The 19,791-nt window shown below is 50.2% G+C and overlaps 2 protein-coding genes across 3 annotated transcripts in view; one reads left to right on the forward strand and one right to left on the reverse strand.

Annotated features, from left to right (window-relative positions):
- Positions 1-1,436: 1,436 nt before the first annotated feature.
- On the forward strand, positions 1,437-9,823 carry BYSL (bystin like). The gene is made up of 7 exons (XM_030561458.1): positions 1,437-1,809; positions 3,676-3,841; positions 4,451-4,589; positions 5,954-6,087; positions 7,090-7,250; positions 8,055-8,157; positions 9,059-9,823. Exons 1-7 carry the CDS (start codon positions 1,521-1,523, stop codon positions 9,405-9,407), a joined length of 1,341 nt encoding a protein of 446 aa, XP_030417318.1. The 5' UTR covers positions 1,437-1,520; the 3' UTR covers positions 9,408-9,823.
- A 5,109-nt stretch (positions 9,824-14,932) lies between these two features.
- CCND3 (cyclin D3) overlaps positions 14,933-19,791 on the reverse strand; it is a 68,311-nt gene continuing 63,452 nt past the window's right edge. For both annotated transcript variants that reach the window (XM_030561460.1, XM_030561459.1), the window contains exon 5: positions 14,933-16,997. In XM_030561460.1, coding sequence (XP_030417320.1) covers positions 16,827-16,997 — 171 coding nt within the window. In that variant the 3' untranslated portion in view covers positions 14,933-16,826. The remainder of the gene's footprint in view (positions 16,998-19,791) is intronic.

A 19,791-nucleotide genomic window follows, 5' to 3' on the forward strand; every position in this document is an offset into this window, starting at 1 on the left:
CAGACTAACACAGCTGCTACTCTGAAACTGGTGCTACTTACCGCCTCCTGGACGCAGATCAGTTACCAAAGATTGTGACAGGTTTCAGAGTGGGAATAGAGAATGCTTGGCACGGGACTGCAGAACCAGGGGACACAGAAGAACAGGAGGAAATAATTCTTTTGTCAATGCTCCCCAGTGTCCCAGGAGGAAGTTGACAAAGGCCTGAGGGAAACAACTTGCAAACTCCTTCATCATAAAGAAGGCAACATTTAGGAGGGGCAGCTCTTTTAAAGAATTATTAAACCCCTTTGTTTTCAGTTTAAACCATTTTTAACTGAATAAATCCTGGGTTTTATAAAGAGTATTATTCATTTTTTTCTGATTTTCACCCTACCTTTGTACCAGTCAAATATATATATAAAAGTTGTTTTATTAGGAAATACAATACATGACATGAGATATATGTGTTGTGATAATACATTAGTCTGTGTGTATATGCAAAGCTGCCTGTTGAAGTAAGGCTATGTATTAGTCTAGAAGATACATACACTAAACAAACAGGCACCCACACAAGCTCTAAAGTGCGTGCGCATCTGAACGTACTGATGAATCTCGGTTCCACCAAGTACACATTTCAAGCTGTTAGCAGATAACGGTTTAAAGATCTGACACACATTAAACTAAAATGGTAAGAAAAAGAAAATCTGTCTTAGAATATGTTTCAGAACACAAGTATTCAAAAGTTTTAATAACAAAAAGAGGAGAAAAGAATGGTGTGGCCTCAGTATGAAATGTAAATATTTATAGTAAACTAGTTATTCAAATGAAAAGTTTTATCTGGGGATTAGAGAGCTATTGTTTTCTTAAACTCAAAGGTGACATTGTGTTTTGAGTTCTGTTTTAGTTCTGCAGCAAACCACATTGAATTCCATTCATCAAAACATTCATCTACTGAATATCTTTTCCCCATCCTTCCGTCCACCAAAATAAACCGAGATATTTACCCAGAAAAAATATTTTTCCACTGATTTTCACCTGTTTTTGTTGCTGTAGTAATAAACACTAATACATTCCTGAGAATAAATAAAATAAAAACCAAAAAAAGAAAGTCCTTAAGAATTATTTAGCTAAGAAACCAATATTCCCTGCCCCTCCACCAATTTCTTCCAGCCTAACGTATCTCAATGGAGTTAACAGGTGGGTGAGTCCAGCCCTTGTTTCAACACAGTAAATCCACCTTCCCTCTCTGCTGCTTTGAAAGCTGAACTCGCTCTGAACGATGAAGGACTCTGCCTGAGAAGTTCCTAGAAGCCACTGTAAAATAGGACGGCTGCGCCTTTAAGAGCCGAGCCTTGCAACAGGGTTGACTAGGCTGTTGCCAGTTTTGGAACGGAAGGGGTCGCAACGTTCTAGGAGCGCATGCGCTTTGGTGGTACCTCTCCAGCCGCCCCCCCCCCTTCCTTTGCGTACGCAACGCACACACAGACCGCACACGTGGGCTTTCTCGCAGGCCAGGGAGAGCGAGCTGGGGGATCAACATGCCTAAGGTCAAGCGGCGGAGGGGCACTGGGGGCGCAGGGGAGGCTGCCAGGAACGTGTCCCTGGCCGAGCAGATCATAGAAGGGGACTCGGTGAAGCCCACCACTCGGGTGAAGAGGCGAGGCAGAGGCGGGCAGCATGGCGGTGGAGAACAGGAGGACCAGTATGTGGATGAGAAGCTGTCCCGGAGGATCCTGGAGCAGGCTTGGATCCAGCAGGAGGAGCTGGAGGCCGAGCACTGCCCTGGCAAAGGAACCGAACCGAAGAAGGAGAAGACCACGGTGCTGGGTGAGTGGGGACAGAGCGGGGGACTGAGCACGCAAGAGGGGTGGGGCTGAGAGTGGGTGGGGTGAGCTGGGCTGGTTCTCTGGCCGTTGCTTGGGGTGAACGCTGCTCCTTATTGAAGCGCAGAGCTAGCTTTGAGCATACGGGTGGGCACTGTCACTTATTAGCGAGCCTGATCTCTGCTTGTCAGTTTCGGCTGGGTGGGGACAATCCCCGCCCCCGTTTCCCTTTGATATAGCAGGTTTGATGGGGAAGAGAAGAACCCCATGCTAAATTCTCATGGGATTTCTCTCTCCACCCTCCCGTCCCGGAGAATCCAAGTATTAAAAGTTAGGCCTGAGTAGATATGCTATGGTATTGTATTAAGGTCTTTCCCACTTTTCCCAAGGACGTCCCAGAAGGCTTCAGGAAGTGACAGTGGCAGGTCAGTAGGTGGCAGTGTTTATCATAAATTAGCAAAGAGTCCTGTGGCACCTTATAGACTAACAGACGTATTGGAGCATGAGCTTTCGCGGGTGGATACCCACTTCGTGGGATGCATATATTCACCCACAAAAGCTCATGCTCCAATACGTCTGTTAGTCTATAAGGTGCCACAGGACTCTCTGCTGCTTTTACAGATCCAGACTAACATGGCTACCCCTCTGATACTTGATATCGTAAATCAGTTTGCATCAAAAGTCCCAGTATAGTGGAAGGGGGCATTGTGCTGCCTTGTCTGCTGCCTTCCAGATGAGATGTAAAACAAAGTTCTGGCTCCTGATCATATAGCAAAAATTATAGATGTGTTCACCTGGGTGCCTCGGCTGAGTTGTGTCACGGGAAGGCATTATGTCTCCCTATATTCCTCCTCCTCCTCCACTTTTATCCACCTGTCTGTATACTTACACAACCCTTGTCACTATAATATCTGACATCTCACAATCGTGAAGGGATCTGATCCTGTCAGCACGTCTCAGACAAAGGGAGGTATTGTTCCCATTTAACAGCTGCACAGAGAGATCTAGAGACTTGTCCAAATTTACACAAGAAATCTGTGGCTGACTCAGGAACTGAACCCAGGTTTCTTAAGTTCTAGTCCAGTGGTCTATTCAATAGACCATCCTTTCCCTTGGGTATGAGGTTCTTCCTCATTTCCTGTCCCAAATCATATATTATTTTTTACCATACATTTGACAGCACATGGTGTTATCAGTTTAATGGTCACTTAGGGCCAGCTTTTAAAGGTACTGGAGTTGGGTACCTAAATACCTTTTACAATGTGAGCCTTAGTCCGTGATCCTGCAAATACTTAAACATGTGAGTAGCATTAAAGCGTGAGTATAAAGTTCATTATGTTTTTGCAGGATCAGGGCCTCAAGTCAGCTTTCTCCGGGCTTGTGTGATTTCTTCCTACGACAACAGGAGAAAGAAAAAAAAAAAAAAAAAAAAAGAACAACAAGCCATCATTAGAATCTTACAAAAATGAGCAGGAGGGACTTAGGCACATGTGAAGGACCTGAAACTGCTTTTAACTCTTTAGTTGATGAAGCTTCAAGTTGTCTGGGTAATTTTTAATTGCATGGCTGTTTTCCAGTCTTATTGGTTGATCCTGGTAGTTAATGAGGCGATTGGCACAGGATAAGCAAATCTTGGGCCTGGATGGAAATTCTGCCTGTCTCTTCAGATGGACTGCCCCAGGAAGTCTCTGGTGCCCCTTCCCATAGTGAGTGTTTGACTACTGTTAGAAAAGGGCTTCTGCAAATTCATCTCACTAGCCACATGAGAGAGTTTGAGATCAGAGTGTGGAATACTGAGTGGAATGCACTTGTTCAGCTGTATCTCTGCCCCCTGACTTGTCCGACCTTAACTGTGTCTGGTTTATTTCAGGATCTGGATCACAGAATGGGGATTCTGATGCAGAGGATGATGAGTGGCCCACCCTGGAGAAGGCTGCTGCATCCATGGGAAAGGGGGAGTACTGTGAGGAGGTGACAGTGGACCCTGAGGATGAGAGAGCCATTGAAATGTTCATGAACAAGAATCCACCGCTAAGGTAGGAAACACACCCCTGAGCATTCAAATAGCACTGAAGTTCAGAACAGCACTTTGAACAGGTTAACTGATCTCTGGGAGGTGGGTTTGGTTAAAGCTCTGTCACTCTTCTATAGCTGGAGAGGTTGAAGCATAGGGGAGAATTGTCTTGCTCAAGCTCATGAGGCAAGTCTGAGACAGAACTAGGAATAGAATCCAGGAGTCCAGACTCCCTGTGATCCAAGCAGTAGATAATGCTTCATGTCCTCTAAAATGACACATGCACCAGGCCATATGTAGTATCTCCTGTTACTGTAGCCCCTAGAGGCCCAGCTGAGATCAGGGTTCCCTTTGTGCTTGGTGCTGTACCCAGTCTCAGTAAGACAGTCTCTACCCCAAAGAGATAAACCCCCTACATAGACAAGAGAGCTCAAGGATGGGGGCAGAAACAGAGGCACAAAAAGGGGAAGTGTCACCCAGCAGGCCAGTGACAGAGTGGGCTTCAAGTCCTCTGATTCCTATTGCAGGGCTCAGGGCCCTGGGCCTGCTGCCTGGTTTGCCAAGAAACAGGCTGATGCTCTTCTAGGCCAGATAGCAGCTCCACATAGTTTCCTTCCCCTGTGTCTGCCAGGCTCACGCTAGCCGATATCATCATGGAGAAGATCACGGAGAAGCAGACAGAGGTGGAGACAATGATGTCGGAAATATCGGGCCACCCCATGCCTCAGCTGGACCCCCGCGTATTGGAGGTCTACAAGGGTGTCCGAGAAGTAAGAGCAATAACATTTATATAGCAGCGTCCGCCTTCAAAACGCTGTACCTCTGTGAGGAGCTAGGTCGAATCGAGCCCAGCTGCTCCAGCAGCCAGTATTTGTAATCACTGTGGCTTGTGCTGAAAAATATCGTCTCCGGCTGCTGACATGCAGCCATCTCCAGGGCGGCACATGACAGCTGTCACTGTACGGCAATGCTGTGTAGCACTTCAGAGTAATTAAGGAGATTGCAAACTCTGCAGGGTTGGAGGTTTCCTATCATTATATCTGCAACAGGCAAAAAAAACTGGGGCTGTTAATTATATTCTTATGTTGAGAGACTTTTTACTGCTCAGTTGGTGATGAGCGAGTGCATTCGAGAGCTGACTTTAAAATTCTCTTACATCCAGGAGCCCCGAGAAGCATGTGAGGCTGTGAGCAGAGAGGAATTTCAGTATGATTAGTTAGTGTTCACCGGGCATAGACTCCTTCTCTGCAGGCTTCCAAAAAATATAACTGCTGTTTCCACTGCATCTTTCATTCAAGGATCTCGAGCCCTTTATGAATAATTATGCCTCCCAACCACCGGAGTTTTGAGGAAGGCGCGTTGCTATATCCATCCTATGGATGGAGAAAATGGATCCAGTGACCTTCTCAAGGTCACTATGGGTGGCTTGCCCCTGAAGGGCTGGAAGCCTGGCTCCATTCAAGCCTGATGACTGAAAAAACTGCTCCCGACCACCCCATCCATGTTAGCAGCTCTGATGGGGCCTGATGGAGGATGGCTGGTTCCCCTATAAAGGGCAGAAGGAGGGTAGGGGGGCAGGATTAGGAAACTACAGTAAATGAGAGAGGCTCCTGCAGAGAAGACCCTGACACCGGGGGAGTTGAGAAGTGAGAAATAGAAGGCTGAATTCTAGCCAAGTAAACTTGGGAGCGACTGTTGAATTAGAACCCAGCTCCGGAAAGGAGGGATGGGGACTTCCTACACAAGGGGAAGAGACATTGAGTGGTGATTGTGGCCAAGAGGGCCAAATTCCTGCTTGATGAGAAAGAGGCTTTAAATTGGGACCCAGCTTTGGGGAAAATGGCTAGGTATTTCCTACCTAAGGGGAGAGAGACACGGAATTGGAGTCTAGGATAAATTGGACCATGGGAGGCAAATGTTTCAATTTGCTTTGGACTGAGTGAGGTGTTAAGGGGCCTTGAAGAGGTGAACAGAGGCAGGATGCCACAGGGTGACTTCCAGCCATGAGAAGGTGCTCAGGAGGCAGCTGACCTGGTTAGTCACACATTGAGTTAGTAACGGTACTCAGCAGTCCTGGCTCTCAGGTCCCTGTTCTGACCACTTGGCCACATTCCACATACTTTTTGTTTTAAAGGTGCTATCCAAATACAGGAGTGGCAAACTCCCCAAAGCATTTAAAATCATCCCAGCACTGTCCAATTGGGAGCAGATCCTTTACATCACAGAGCCAGAAACATGGACTGCAGCTGCCATGTATCAAGCAACCAGGTATGATATAATCGCTGTGATTTTACTGATTGTGGGTTTTACTGTGGGCTTTCCACAGACTCCTGCCATGTCGCTGAAATCCTAACCAACCTCTGGCTCTCAGCTTAGCCGAAAGACAGAGGAAGCAAGTCACTTGCCACCTCAGGAAAACCCATGCTAGTGCTGTGCTTCTGACACTGCTAGAGGGAGAGGAGATGGACTCCATCCTGTCCCAGGGCACGGTTGTTCCCGTCAGTGTGTTCTCCATAGCTTTAACCACTCCTGAGTAACCTGCACTTTAACTTGGCGCTCTTCCTGCCTGCAGTCAGGGTGAGAACTGCAGTCTGTGACACTTGAAGCTGGAAGCATGTCCGATTTCGATATTACAGGTTCAGATCCCAAACTATAAAATGTTGCATAACACTGGCTGTTTTACTCTGGGCTCTAACACGGATGAGGTGCACAGTCAGGTAAGGGAGTACAGGACCGTAGTCTCTGAAGCTGTAGCTAGAGTCTAATCGAGGAGCCGGAGTACCAGTCTTTAAAAGGAAGCTGTTTAGTCATTTCATTGATTCCCTTGGACTCTGGTACTAAGCCCAGCAGGTAATGCAGAGTGTCATACACTTCTAAGCACTTCTTACCCCAGCTCTCCAAGGCCCTTAGCTGAGCCTCAGGGCCTTCCCCTTCTTTGGAGGGTAGGGCAAAGCCTTCAGAGGATCAGTTCGCCATGTGAGTCAGTGGGAGAACCGAGGAGTCCTGACTCCTCATCTTCTATTAGGCCACCCCAACCCAGCCTGGATTTCAGCAGAAAGCGTGCACACACTGAAACACTTGTTGGGCTTCTCGTGCAGAAGCTTCAGACATGGGGTAACAAAACCACCGCCAGCAAACTAGGATGTGTGTGGTGGGAAAGGGAGACCATCAGGTGGGAGTATTAGACACTGCTTCCTGCTTGGCTTCGTTGGTGCGCTGGGATGGGGGCTGAGACTTTAGTTCAATTTCCCACTCCCTCCTTCCTACCAGGATCTTTTCCTCCAACCTGAAGGAGAGGATGGCCCAGCGCTTCTATAACTTGGTGCTGCTCCCACGAGTGAGGGATGACATCGCCGAGTACAAGCGCCTCAATTTCCACCTCTACATGGCTTTGAAGAAGGCTTTGTTCAAGCCAGGAGCCTGGTTCAAAGGTGAAAAGAAGCCAGGTGGCAGTAAGAGGAGGGTGGGTCTGGGTTGCAGTGCAGTAACTTAGTGCAGAAGGTGCAGGCTGGGTTGTGTAAGCGTTCCTTGGGTCACAGCTATGCTAGGAGTTGTTTTCTGGGAGGAGGGTTGTGGAGGACTCAGTTACCTACTTGCTATCTTTGGCCTTCCATCAGCAGCACCTTTTATTTTGCACCGTGAACTTCTTTCATGTACGCAGCAACCCCTAAACGCTCTCCGGAGTTGAACAGCAGCAGCAGAGAGAGGGGGAGGGATGCTGAAGCCATGAGAGCAAAAGCAAGCAAGGTGCAGAAACCTGCTTGGTTCTTCAGCTGCGGACAAGAAGCCTGTTGAACCAGCAGTGGCTAGATCAGAATATTCAGTTCACTGATACTGGCACCATCAGCTGTATAAGTGTTGCCAAAAAGAGACAGCCCCCTTCGGTACCTGTCAGAGATGGGCGAGATCCATTCGTGGCAGGGCAAACCCTAGTTAGGAGTTGATCCCCTGTGTCCATTTGTACTGTCCATTGATGAGGCTGGCAGGGACAAAGAGAGAGCGCAGCCCATCCTGTGCCTCCTGCAACATTCTGCGCTTGGGTGAGGAGTGGGTTCCCAGGGATGCAGCGTTGATGCCCCTCTGGAGAGTTCATTCTCTCAGGCCGGATGTGCATGGAGACTGGAATGCATGGGGCAGGGGTCAGTCAGCTGGGGGCTTCAAGCTCTGAGCCCCGCAGGTCCAGCCGTCTTGCGTTAAGAGCACTGTCGACCAACTCTCTTCTCCCTTCCTTCCAGGGATCCTGATCCCCCTGTGTGAGTCGGGGACCTGCACGCTACGGGAAGCCATCATCATAGGGAGCATTCTTGCTAAATGCTCAATCCCTGTCCTTCACTCCAGGTAACATGGGGTGGGCTGGGTACCAGAGGGAGGTTTTCCCATTTCCTCAGGGAATCCCACAGCAATGTCATGGCTCTGCCAGAAAACCTCTCTGGCATTTCACAGAGCTGGGAAAGATCTACGAGGTCACACCTACTGCAGCCCAAGGCTGGTCCATTCAGCAGCAATGCACTTCCGTCACTTCCCTGGGCAGACTGTTCCCCATTCTGATGGCTCTCCCCCGGCAAGCTTCTGGGCCGAGAGATACCAGTTCAGCCACAGCTCCATGTTGCTGGTAGCTGAGTGTTTCCTAGCTCAGCAGCACAGGAATAGCCTGGAAGCTATGTCCCTGCTGGGTTATCCCACCTGTTCCAGTGGCACTGGAGGAGATTTGGTGCCATGCGGGACCAGACTCTTGCTGCCACTCGATTCGGTCTCTCCAGGGTAGAGAAGCAGGTAGAGCGCTCGGGTCATGCCTGGGCGCGTGGCGAGATGGCCAGCTGCCAGAGAGCAAGTCTTTAGGTGGGGACTTGATGTCCCTCCGGCTCTGGGAACGGATTTACGCCGGCAGGGACGGGTGGGCGGAGGGTGCGGCCCGCTCTGGTAGCTGATACACCAGGGCTCGCCAGTCTTCAATCCCTAGCCCTAGAATGGAGGCGGTGGGGAAGTTTAAAGGCTGCCAGGGGGAAGAGCGATGGTCACAGGCTCCAGAAACAAATGTGCTCTGAACTGGGAGAAGGGGAGGCCTTGGCAAAGCCTGTCCTCCTGAAGATGCCACAGGGGCAGGGTGCTTCTTAGTGTTGGAAGGTGCCCAGTCCCACTCATGGGTGCAGTGTGACTGACAAGCACCTGCCCCAAGTCATCATGTCGCCCCCCCCACCCCCCCATGTGCACACTTCGACCTTGCTCTCCCCCCCCGCAGTGCTGCCATGCTCAAGCTCGCTGAGATGGAATACAGCGGCGCCAACAGCATCTTCCTGCGCCTGCTCATTGACAAGAAATATGCCCTGCCCTTCCGCGTGGTAGACGCCCTGGTCTTCCACTTCCTGGCCTTCCAGACGGACCGGCGCACCTTGCCCGTGCTGTGGCACCAGTGCTTCCTGACCTTCGTCCAGCACTACAAGGAGGACCTCTCTTCGGAGCAGAAGGAATCCCTGTTGGAGCTGCTCAAGTTCCACTGTCACCCGCAGATCTCTGCCGAGATCAGGAGAGAGCTGGTGAACTCCAAGTCTCGGGATGTGGAAGGGCTGCAGCCAGTGGCGATGGAGTGAGGCCGGGGGAGAGAAGTGGGGACTGCAGGGAGCTGGGGACTCTCTCTGGCAGGGAGAAGCTGCAGCCCAGAATTTGCCTTATGGCTCATGGCTTGCTGGGGACGCTGTCCCATGGCTGCCTTCTTCACTGGAAGAGGAAGAGGGGCTCAGCTGGCAAGCTAGATCTTTGGCTAGACCAAGCGAATGCGTGTCCGTCACTGAGATCCCCCATGACTCCTTCCCCATAGCCCAGGGGTCGGAAGCAGGCCATGCTCTTTACCTGGCCCTTCCCTTGGAGTTAACCTCTGCAGTGGTGGAAGCTGCCTCAGATCAGAAGATGTGCTTACTGGCCTGAGACCAACAGGTGTCTGTGGGAGGGTGAAAGAGCTCTGGGCTTCTCCTGTGTCTGAGAATAAAACCTTTCCCCGGGACATTCAGAGCGTGCTCTAGTGACTGGTGCAATTGGAAGGATTCAGGGACAGTCAGGTGGCAGGGAGCCAGCTCCTTCCTCCTCCTGGAAGAGGTGGTGCATTCGGGGGCAGTCACTGAGGGCACGTGTGATCTCTTCCAGTCCCTGCTCCGCCAGCACCACTCTCTGCTTGATGCACGCTGAAGAACTCTTCCGTTCCTCTCAGTACACTGAGCTGCCTTCCGTCTTCTGTAACTTGTCCCTCGTTTCACTGAGGATAAATTTGAAAGGCAGCCCCAGGTTCCCTGCACAGCAGGGAATGAGGTTGCGCTCCCCCGCATACATCTTGGTTGCTGGCGGGCGATGCCCTGGGGAAGGATTGGTGTCTCAGTTGGCAGTTGCAGACGTTTCTGTTCAGTGAGCAGAATCAGTTATTACCCCGCCTGAGGTGCAGTCGGCACCAGGCTGCTTCTGTAGGCACGGGAAGAATAATGCATTCGACGGGGGTTTAGCTCCAGGGGAGACCGATGGAGCAGTGGGTTTGTTTGCAGAGAGCTGGCTCCCTCAGGACAGCTACTCACTAGCAGGGAGATGACTGAACAATGTGCAGAGGTCCCATCAATCCGCTTCGTAGCATTTAGCAGGAACGGTCACAGGGGAAGGCAGCTACTCTGTAATTACCCAGCTGCACATTGAAAGGAGCACTCGGCATAAGTGATTGAGAGCCGCCTGCAAGCCAGGAGGCATGAGGGACAGAACGGGAAGCCAAAAGCAAGGCTGGGTGTTGGTAGCACATTGGTGAGGAGGCAGCTGGGAAGAAGCTACAGACAGGAGGTGACGGAGCCAGGACTCCTGGGTACTGTCTCTAGGTGTGACCTTGGAGACGTCATTTGGCCACATAGGGTGTAATGAAGGGGGAGCGATTATCTCACCATGTCCTTGGATCACCCCCCTATGTAAGCACTAACTGTCCCTTCAAGTAGATGCGCTGATACAGGAGAGCCCAGAAAGCCTGTTTGAACTTTTCCTTTCTCCAATTGGATGTTGCCTCCCTCCCTGCTGCCCATGCAGGGGCAGACTGTGGGACTCACCTGTTAAAATGATACATGTGTTACTCACTCCAAGGCTAAAGACGAGGCCCGTAACTGATCTGACCCAGCCATTCGGGGCTCAACTGAGATGCGAACTGAACAGTCCCCCCCCCCCCCCACCCAGTTCGCATTGATTTCAATTGGGTCTTGAGCCACTGTTACTGCTTTAGAGAAGAGACCTATTCTCTTTTACTGCAGTCAGCTCCTTCCATCTCAGTGTTTACTGGGGCTGCCGGAGGCAGCTGAGAGGGGAGGTGGAAGGAGACGAAGTTTGGGCTTGGCAACTGCCTTTGTCCGGGTCAGTACAGCACCTAGCACATCGAGGCCCTGGCCTGATCCGTGATGGGGGCCTCTGGATGGTCCTGCAGTGGCAGTAGTTCACAGCAGTTGAACTCGCTCCTAGGTCTGAACAAGGGAAGGGGACTGGTTATTTGAAGAGGTGGTAAGAGGAGCTCTCCTGGGGCCTGTCCCCTACTCAGTTGATCCAGAAGGTCAGCCAGGATGAGATTGGCACCTGTGCAGGTATGAGTCTGGCAGCCCTTTCCATGCCCACCCGTTCTACTGGAGACAGCCACAACCTGGAGCTTTAAGAGTGGCGGAGCCATTGTCCTCTGGCTGCTCAGCCTACCTCCTCTGAGCACTGCAGTTCAGGGTCCAGTCCCCATGCAGGCAAAGCTGAGGCCTTGAAGTCAGTGGCGGCCTTAGTCCTTCCAGGGCAATGGCCTACATGGCAACTGTCCCCCCAACAACACAGGAGGCTTAGAGTCTGTGTCCTAGCCTGCTAAGCCAGCTCCTTGTCTAGTTATTTCTGCTCACAGCTGCTCAGAAGCTTTCGCACCGCATTGAGCTAAAGAAAGTTGGGGTTGATCTATCTCAGTCCCCCATGAGGTGGCAAAACACAGCCAGCAAACAAAGGAGGCAGGCAGAGGGGCTGTTAGAATGGGCCCTATGTAACCCCTCCTCCAAGACAGGGCAAAGGGCAGTTCCTTCCGTGCGGGGAGAGGAGCGATCCTCCTGCTGCTGCTCCTGAGTGCAAGAGGACAAGATGCAAAATCATCACGACACCTGTGTTTGATTTCTAACTCCCTCTCACCCCGCAAGCACCCTGAGCCTCACTTGTGACAGGCAGGGATAAGAACTACCCTGTAGGGAGCAGGAAGGCATAAAAGTGCTTTGAGCTATAGGCTAAAGCCCTGGAGATTGCAGAGTTGGAGTCAGCAGCTGTGCTGCCAGGCATGACTTGTCCTGGTGGAATCACCTGCTGTGAGGACCCCTCCCAAGAACAGGGATTCTGTGCTTACACAGTAGGCTGCCAGGGGCTGGCACAAGAGGGAAGGAAAGGCCCTCTCACAGGGCAGATGCCAGACTCCCCAGGCCATGACCTTAGGGGAAGAATGTGGTTTAAAAAAAAAAAAAAGTTTCTCTTGCTGCTGGAGGATGCGCTGCAGGCTTGGCTGTTACCAGGCAGAATGGCAGGGAGGAAGCAAGGTGCTAAGCCAGCATTCATGGCAGCCCCACATCATCCTCTGCTCAGGCAGCTAGAGCCCAAACCCTCCTGCTGTTGCCACACATACCCGCGGTGCTCTGTGGAAAGTACACACAACAGCCGCCAGCAGAGCTGAGGAGGGGAGTGTGAGAAAGCAAAGTGGCGAGGTGGCTTTGAAGGGGGAAATCCCCAAATGCAAAGAGCTGAGACAGGGGGAAACCTCCACGTGTCAGCTTGTGGTACCCACTGCTAAACAGTCGCTCCAGGGAGCAGCTCAGTGCCTTGCTGCAATGCGCCAGTCCCAGCTCCCTACTGCTCCTACTCTGTACCCCCATGCTCCAGTGTGCTCCCCTACCACACTGCAGTGAAGTCCTTCCCTGCCGCTCCAACAGCCCCACCTCCCACACCAGCACACCGCTCCTGTCCAGTGCTCTGTAGTGCATGCTTCTGTGCAGTCACTTCACAGTCACCCTGAATAACTGAAGGGGCACAAGCTTTGCAGAGCTGCAATCACTAGTTAGCTCACCTTCCCCGTGACACCCAAGCAATGTACGTTCGTATTCTGCTTGGCTTTGTAACTCAAAGACTTCCACCTTGTACCCAGATTTCATGTGGCCATGACTCCACTTAAAACCAGGCCTCTGCTAGCTTTACTTCTTCCTTTGCAGCTTCTCAGTCATGCTAGCATAGCAGGATGGTCATACTCTTGCAAAATGCTACCTGCAAGGATTGCTCTCTACTAGTGATGCTCAGCATTTTCCAGGGGGCCCTATTCCCATGCAGCTGGGTCCCCCCCCAACATTTAGCAACAGTTGAATGGCAGGGTGATCATGACCCCCCAGATGCCTTGTTTGCAACCCTCAGGGAGCTCTGTAAGCTCTGAAAAGTGACTGCCATCATGGGGTTCCCGTGTTTGTCCAGATCAAGAATTCACCATTTATATGTAAAAAGCTCCTTGCCATCCCTCTGTAATAAAACACGAAAACCTGCAAACTCAGCCTGGGAACTGAGAGTCAAGCTGGGTTTCCTCCATATGCGTTGCCACCACTCAAAGGTTCTGCACACCACATCCTGCCCTCAGGCCTGGATAATGTCCTTATCTATCACTTAGGCCCATGGTAACATCTGTGCAACCCTTCACACATGCATGAGGGATTGGCTCCATCATTGAAAGGTAGCAGAATATTCTGCCTGCGATGCATAGGGAGGCACAGACTCCAGCTTGCTCTCTTGGGGCACTGCAATATTCACAGCACTAACGGTTTCTAACACCAGCAGCTCACCTCTATGCTACAGCAGGAGCAGAGCTGTTGAGGACGAAAGGGCCATTTTTGAATCATGCTGAAATTAGGTAATTTGCCTAGAGCCCATTCACCTGGGGCTGCCCCTTTTCCTACATGCCCTGATTTTATCTCCTTCCTTTAGTCATAACAAGTAGCTAAGGTGGTGAGAGACTCCTAGTGTAGTTCACATTCACTCTCCTTGGTGAACGCTAAGTTGTATCTGCTGTACTGAAAACCATTTGGCAAAGCTACTTCAGAGAGTCAGTAGATGGGTATAAAGTCACAGTCTTCTACTGTGTGCCCCCACCAGGCCTTGTCCTGATCCAGGCATCCCTCCCCCTCCAAAAAAAGCTTTTAAATATATATTTCCACCTTGAGCTGTGTCCCACTTTCAAGCTGGAGCGCTGTGTTCATCCAACCACCTCCACGCCATTACAGCAAAGGGGATCCCGTAGCCTCTGATAGGTGCATCAACAAAGCAAGTAAAGTACAGTGCAAAATTTGCCCCAGGCTGTAGAGGGGTGGAAGCTTGCATGTTATTAAGGACCCCAGTTACTGGAGTGCCCAAGTCCTGGGTTTGCCCATGTACTTCCACTAGGGCCTATTGCTGGGGTTCTGATCGTGGGGTAGGGGAGTGTCTTTCTCTAATACACACTTCTGGTTTAGTTGAACCACTTCTCAATACAGTTTAAGGCCGGTTGATTTTTCACCTTGCCACCATCCAAGCTGCTGCTACTGTCCAGGACACTCCACTAAAATCTCCCCCCCACCCCAGCTTCCCTCTCACCTGCATTAGAGTCTCAGCTTCAAGACCTTGCCCGCTTCCACCCCACCCTCCAGCTTTTCTCTTAATCCAATATATGCTTATCCCTTCACCATTCTCTGGCTCCTCCCCACCTCCTCTTTATACCTTCTCCCATATGAGTCCTACTGACACTTCACACTTCCTTCTTCAAACTCACTTCCTCCCTAGTGTCCTTCAGGAACAATGCACTTCATGGACAATGACATGGCAAATTAGCCCACTGCTGAAGAATCAATCAAACTGGATCCCTCAGCTGTGAGCCATGTCTTTCTGAACAAGATCACCTGCATTTGGTTGGGTTGTAAATTCTGGGTTAGGGATTAGAAAGGAGGAGACAGCTATTGTTTTTGTTGCTGTTAGGAGTGGAAGAACCTGGCTCCAGATATCTCTTTGTATACAGGGTCGTGACCCACTCAGGCACTCGAAAAAGAGATAATCTGACTCAGTCTTTCAAAGGGGAAACTTTAGATGCTTTAACTTTTTTAAAAAAGTCTTTTATTGCAACATCATATGCTTTTATATGGTTTCCCAGCCCTGGAATTTCTGCATATGGATAGTTCAAACAATTTTATTTTTAAATTAACTCATTAATATATATATATATTTTTTTCCTTTTATACAAACAGCCCCCAAACATCATGTAATTTCTATCCCCTCCTAACTTTAACAGCTAGCAGAAGTCAGTGGCAGACAGCTTTCCTTTTTGGCAAATCAGGCTAAGCACGATGGGAGGACGGGTAGAAGGAAAAAGCAGCCTGACAAACCAGACTCTGTTTCTGGTGGCAGCCTAGGAGGGAGTTTTTCCTCCTCTCCTCCCTGGAGGGCGACATAGTCACAGAGTAAGACACCATCAGTGCCCAGAAATCAATGTAAGCAGCAGTGTTCTACCTCCCATCTTAGCAGACAAGAGTCCAGCTGGCTTCTGCCCTTTAATAAAATAGTAATCTGTAATAGTCTTATCAAAGCAGCATTTTTTTAAAACTTTTTAAAAACTAAAACAGGAACAACAACAACAACAAAAATCTTCTGTGTGCCCATAAGTGCTTGGAAGAATTTGCGGCCTATTTTGTGTGTGTGTGTATATATATCACCTATAAAAACACTCTATGTTTGCCCCCTCTCTTGCCCTCACTCTTCTGCTTTTTATTTTTCCAGTTGGATTTGAGACCTTCTGGAGGAGTTCATCAAAATGTAAGACTATAGCAGCACATTCAGTATATACTTAAAAATAAAAGTGGTGTCTGAACTAACTCACTCATCTCCACGTGAGAGCCCTGGTGGTACAGCGGATTGATGGAGGTAGGTGGAAGGATGCTAAAGGCACTGTCTGGAAAGGGAGAGGGGAAGTAGCACCCAGTTTCCCACTAAGAAGTTGCAAATCTTCCATTTCTTCTCTTGTCTGAGCAGTTGGTTAACGCCTCTTTGGAGAATGGCAGAAAGCAAAGGCAATTTAAGGTAGTTCAGGTGCAGCGAGTCCAATTCCAACCCTACACCCAGTGAGCCTCACACTAAAGGTCTCCTTCTTCCCAGGGCTTTTACCTTTCGGTACCAGCTCTTAAGACTTATCCCCAAAACGCAGTACTTGCACACAGCAAGCACAAAAAATCCCAAAAAGCCAGACCCTTGTTCTCCCTGTTAACAATGACACAAGCAACCCTGCTATTCCCTCCCAGTAGGAGAAACCCAACCAGCCTGGTGTTGAGCAATGAGGAGATGGATTCACCCGCTCCTCTTATTTTCCTCCCGCTCCCTATCAACCCCTCTTCTCAGGCCCAAACCAAGCCACGCTGTTGTACTAGGGACTAAGGGCTACTCCACTGCAGGAGGCATCGGGTGAATGTTTCTTCATCACGGAAGCCAAGATAATAAAAGAGCTTAACGTGCGAAAAGTGCGCACATGGAAGGGTTGGCTGTGGTTGAGGCCAAGGTTCCCTAGGAGACAGCAAACGGCAATGATGCACCAACTATGTTTCAGACAAACAACCCGAAAAACTCTTTAAAACTGAAGTTAGGCTCTTTCACCTCCTCCCCTGATGTATTTTAACCCCCGCCCACCACAAAACGTTCCCCCCGCCACCATCTGGTGAGGCAGGTTAACAATAAACTACTGCCAGATGCCAGCCCATCTAGACCTGCTTGAGCTTCTTGCTAGGTCATCACCACCTAGCCTCCCACCTCCCCTCTGATGTTACTGGGCTGTTGCGTGGACAGGTGATATGTCCTTTCCACCTCAGGTGAGTGGACTGAGTCCCCAGTGTGTTTCAGATGGACGGAATTAATGGGCAGCAGGTTCCACAAGGCCTCTCCCTCTCCAGTGCGAGGTCCCATTCTCCTGGGGCTGGGTGACTATGGGGAAGGGGGGTTCATCACAGGTTGATGTCTGTGACGTCTGTAGGCGTGCTGGTTATGCTGCCATCCTGGCTGGCCGGGTAGTCGGGTGTCTTGCTGGAGCTGTATTCCTGCTGGGATTGGGAAGCCTGTTTCAGGCTCTCAGCTAAGGCTGCCTCAATCTGCTCCTGACATGCTTTCAGGCAGTCCTGCGAGAGAGGAAAGAAACGAGACCACAAGCTTCAATTCCACTCTGCCTCTCGGATATCAGAGAGCCTTGCTGATGTCTCTAAACAGGTGTGGGGCAATATTTCAGGCCTGAACATCTAAATGGATGGACGAGGCTTAGTCCTAGACAGAGCGTCTCCAACTTGTTTATCTAAGTTTATTCTTTAAGCCCCTTCTAAGAAAATACTCTGCAGCGACTCCACCTCTTCTCCCTACTCTACTGTAGTCTCACAAAGGTCACTTTATGGCCCGCTACGGTGGGGTGCAGGTTGTTCTGGAGCATTAGGAGAGGTTGGAAAGGTAATTTCCCTAGGCTTGACCCCTTCTTCCGCTCCACAATATCATGGCTTTTCCTACTTTTGTTTCCTCTCAATGGACATAAACAGCTCCTGCACTGGTATTTACCTATATTAACACGGAGCAAGGACCTGTCTCAGACTGCACACACATTAGCCTAAACACCCGGATATGTTCTTCAGTACTTCAAGAGATGCTTGTTTCTTTAGTCACCTTGACCTCCCAGCGACTGCCCACATACTCGCTCTCTATCCTACTTCTCCTTCAGAGCGCTCAGTCTCTGACTGGGCTGCCCAGGCTCTTGTAGGGCCCCAAATCACCATGGTATCTGGCACCTTCTGTGGAGTTAAATTAAACCCACCGTTCTTGGTCCTTCATTTCCAGCAGAGGACCAAGCTGTGCTGTGCTGTGCTGTGCTGTGCTGTGCTGTGCTGTGCTGTGCTGTGTGTGTGTGTGTGTGTGTGTGTGTGTGTGTGTGTGTGTGTGTGTGTGTGGCGTGGGGGGGGGGGGAGAGAATAGTAAAGTGAGGAATATTTGGGAACATTTTTCAACTTAACTCCATGTTTTCCGTGAAAGCTAGACTCAAGACTTCTCAGACTCCAGCCAGCTATCCCAGTCTAAGGGTCTCATGAGAAACTTATCAGTTTTTGCAGAGGACAGTAACACTCTTAAGATGCAGGTACATCTACATGACGAAGTATGCTCCTCACTAGGCTCTTACACTTTCTATACCATCAGAGAACTTCATCTGATTTTCCCTAGATTTTTCATGCACTGGGGGCCCGGTACTGCATCTCCTGGCAACACTGTCCAGGATTCTGGCTCCAGTGCAATGCTTGGGGCAAGGGAAATGCCCAGCCTCAGGGAAACATTGAAGCAAGAATTATTCTAATTAGCAGAACACAGCAAGTATCGAAGTCAATCCCCCAGAGCCTCTGCAGGGTGAGGAAACTCCTCCAGTTTGACACTAGATTGCAGTGACTCACCAGAGTGCTGCACAAGATGCAACGGAGTCTGGGGTCTCCTGCATCTGTAAAGGGCAGAGGTTGTCCTCTGCCCCCAATTTCTGAGGAAGAATGGTGGCATTTTGCACAGGCGAGGGCTGGGGTTCTGGCCAGAGCCAGGCCGGACTCTGGCCCGTCTCTGTTCACGGGATTGTGTCACACATAGAATCTCTTACCAGGAATCCACAACTGGTTCTTAGAAACTGACAGAGGATGTGGCAAGCAAAAATAGCAACACCCACCTCCCCTTCCCCAAGTCATTTCCAGTAAGCGTAGCCTCTAGCCTTCTACCCGCAGAAACGAGGCGAAGAGAGCTGTACACGGGCCCCAGCAACGGCCATTCTAAACCCCCTCTTGGCTAGTTCCCTGCTGTGTTACACCCAGGGCAGGAGAAGGAGAGGGGACAGCCGGCAGGCCATGTCTATGGGTTACGAGGGCAGAGGATAGGCAAGGAGACCCTGGTTCATGCTCAGCACAGGTCAGCAGTAACCAGAAGCTGCCACTGTTGGATGGCCTCTGAATTCAGCAGCTAGGTCTACTAGGAACCGAGACAGAGGTCTGCATCTCATAAAAGCCACCATTGCAATCACCCGCAAAGAGGCTGGTTTCGGCAGAGATGCTACGGACTGTCTAGGCATCGAGAGGGAGCTCTCCTCTGGCTCTCTGGAGGGGCCTTGCACGCTGGCTGAGTATGCTGTGGGACGCTTGCCCTGCCCCCGCAATACGTGTTCTGTAAAGGAGCCCAGAATCTAGGGCTGTCACCTTCCACCAGATGCCTATTTAAAAAATGAGGTATGGTCCCATGCCTTACAGGAAAGGAGGAGGAAGACTCTAACCTGCCCATCTCCCTGTGGATAATAATGCACACTCAGAATTAAACCTTGTATGGAGCATGTTTACCAGAGAGCAAAGACTTGTTAAGTAGCAAATGGGCAGCACCTAACCCCTCGGTGATCACATGCTTAAGATAAAATCTTAATACAACCAGGAGAAATGAACCTGTTAGATGCTTGAGGTTCCAAGTCCTTACAACCCAGATACCCATGGCAGGAATTTATCAGCCTGGTAGCAGAGGCAGAACAGAGCAAAGCAGCGCAGTCTGCACAACGGTAAGTCATTGCATGTCCTTAATGCCCCTGCAGCACCGCCAACATTCATGAATTAAGCCTCAGTGGCCATGGGAAGGAAGTTATCATCCTACTCTATTTAAGCAGTGGAGAAACTGAGTCACCGGAAGGGGAAGAGACCTGTCCGATCTCATGGACTGAATCAATGGGGCCCAGGAATCCGAGCTTGGAATCCTTCCCTCACTGCTCCCCCCCCCCCCGCTCCATCCACTAGAACGCCAGTGGAAGTAGCCCAAAGAAAGGTTATTCCAGAGAGGACATGATAGAGACCATCCTTGTGATAGAGACCATCTTTTTGCTCTATGGCTGTACAGCACCTAGCACAATGGGGTTTTAGGCCAGGAAGG

This window comes from Gopherus evgoodei, chromosome 4, assembly GCF_007399415.2.
Source record: "Gopherus evgoodei ecotype Sinaloan lineage chromosome 4, rGopEvg1_v1.p, whole genome shotgun sequence".
Taxonomy (NCBI): domain Eukaryota; kingdom Metazoa; phylum Chordata; order Testudines; family Testudinidae; genus Gopherus; species Gopherus evgoodei.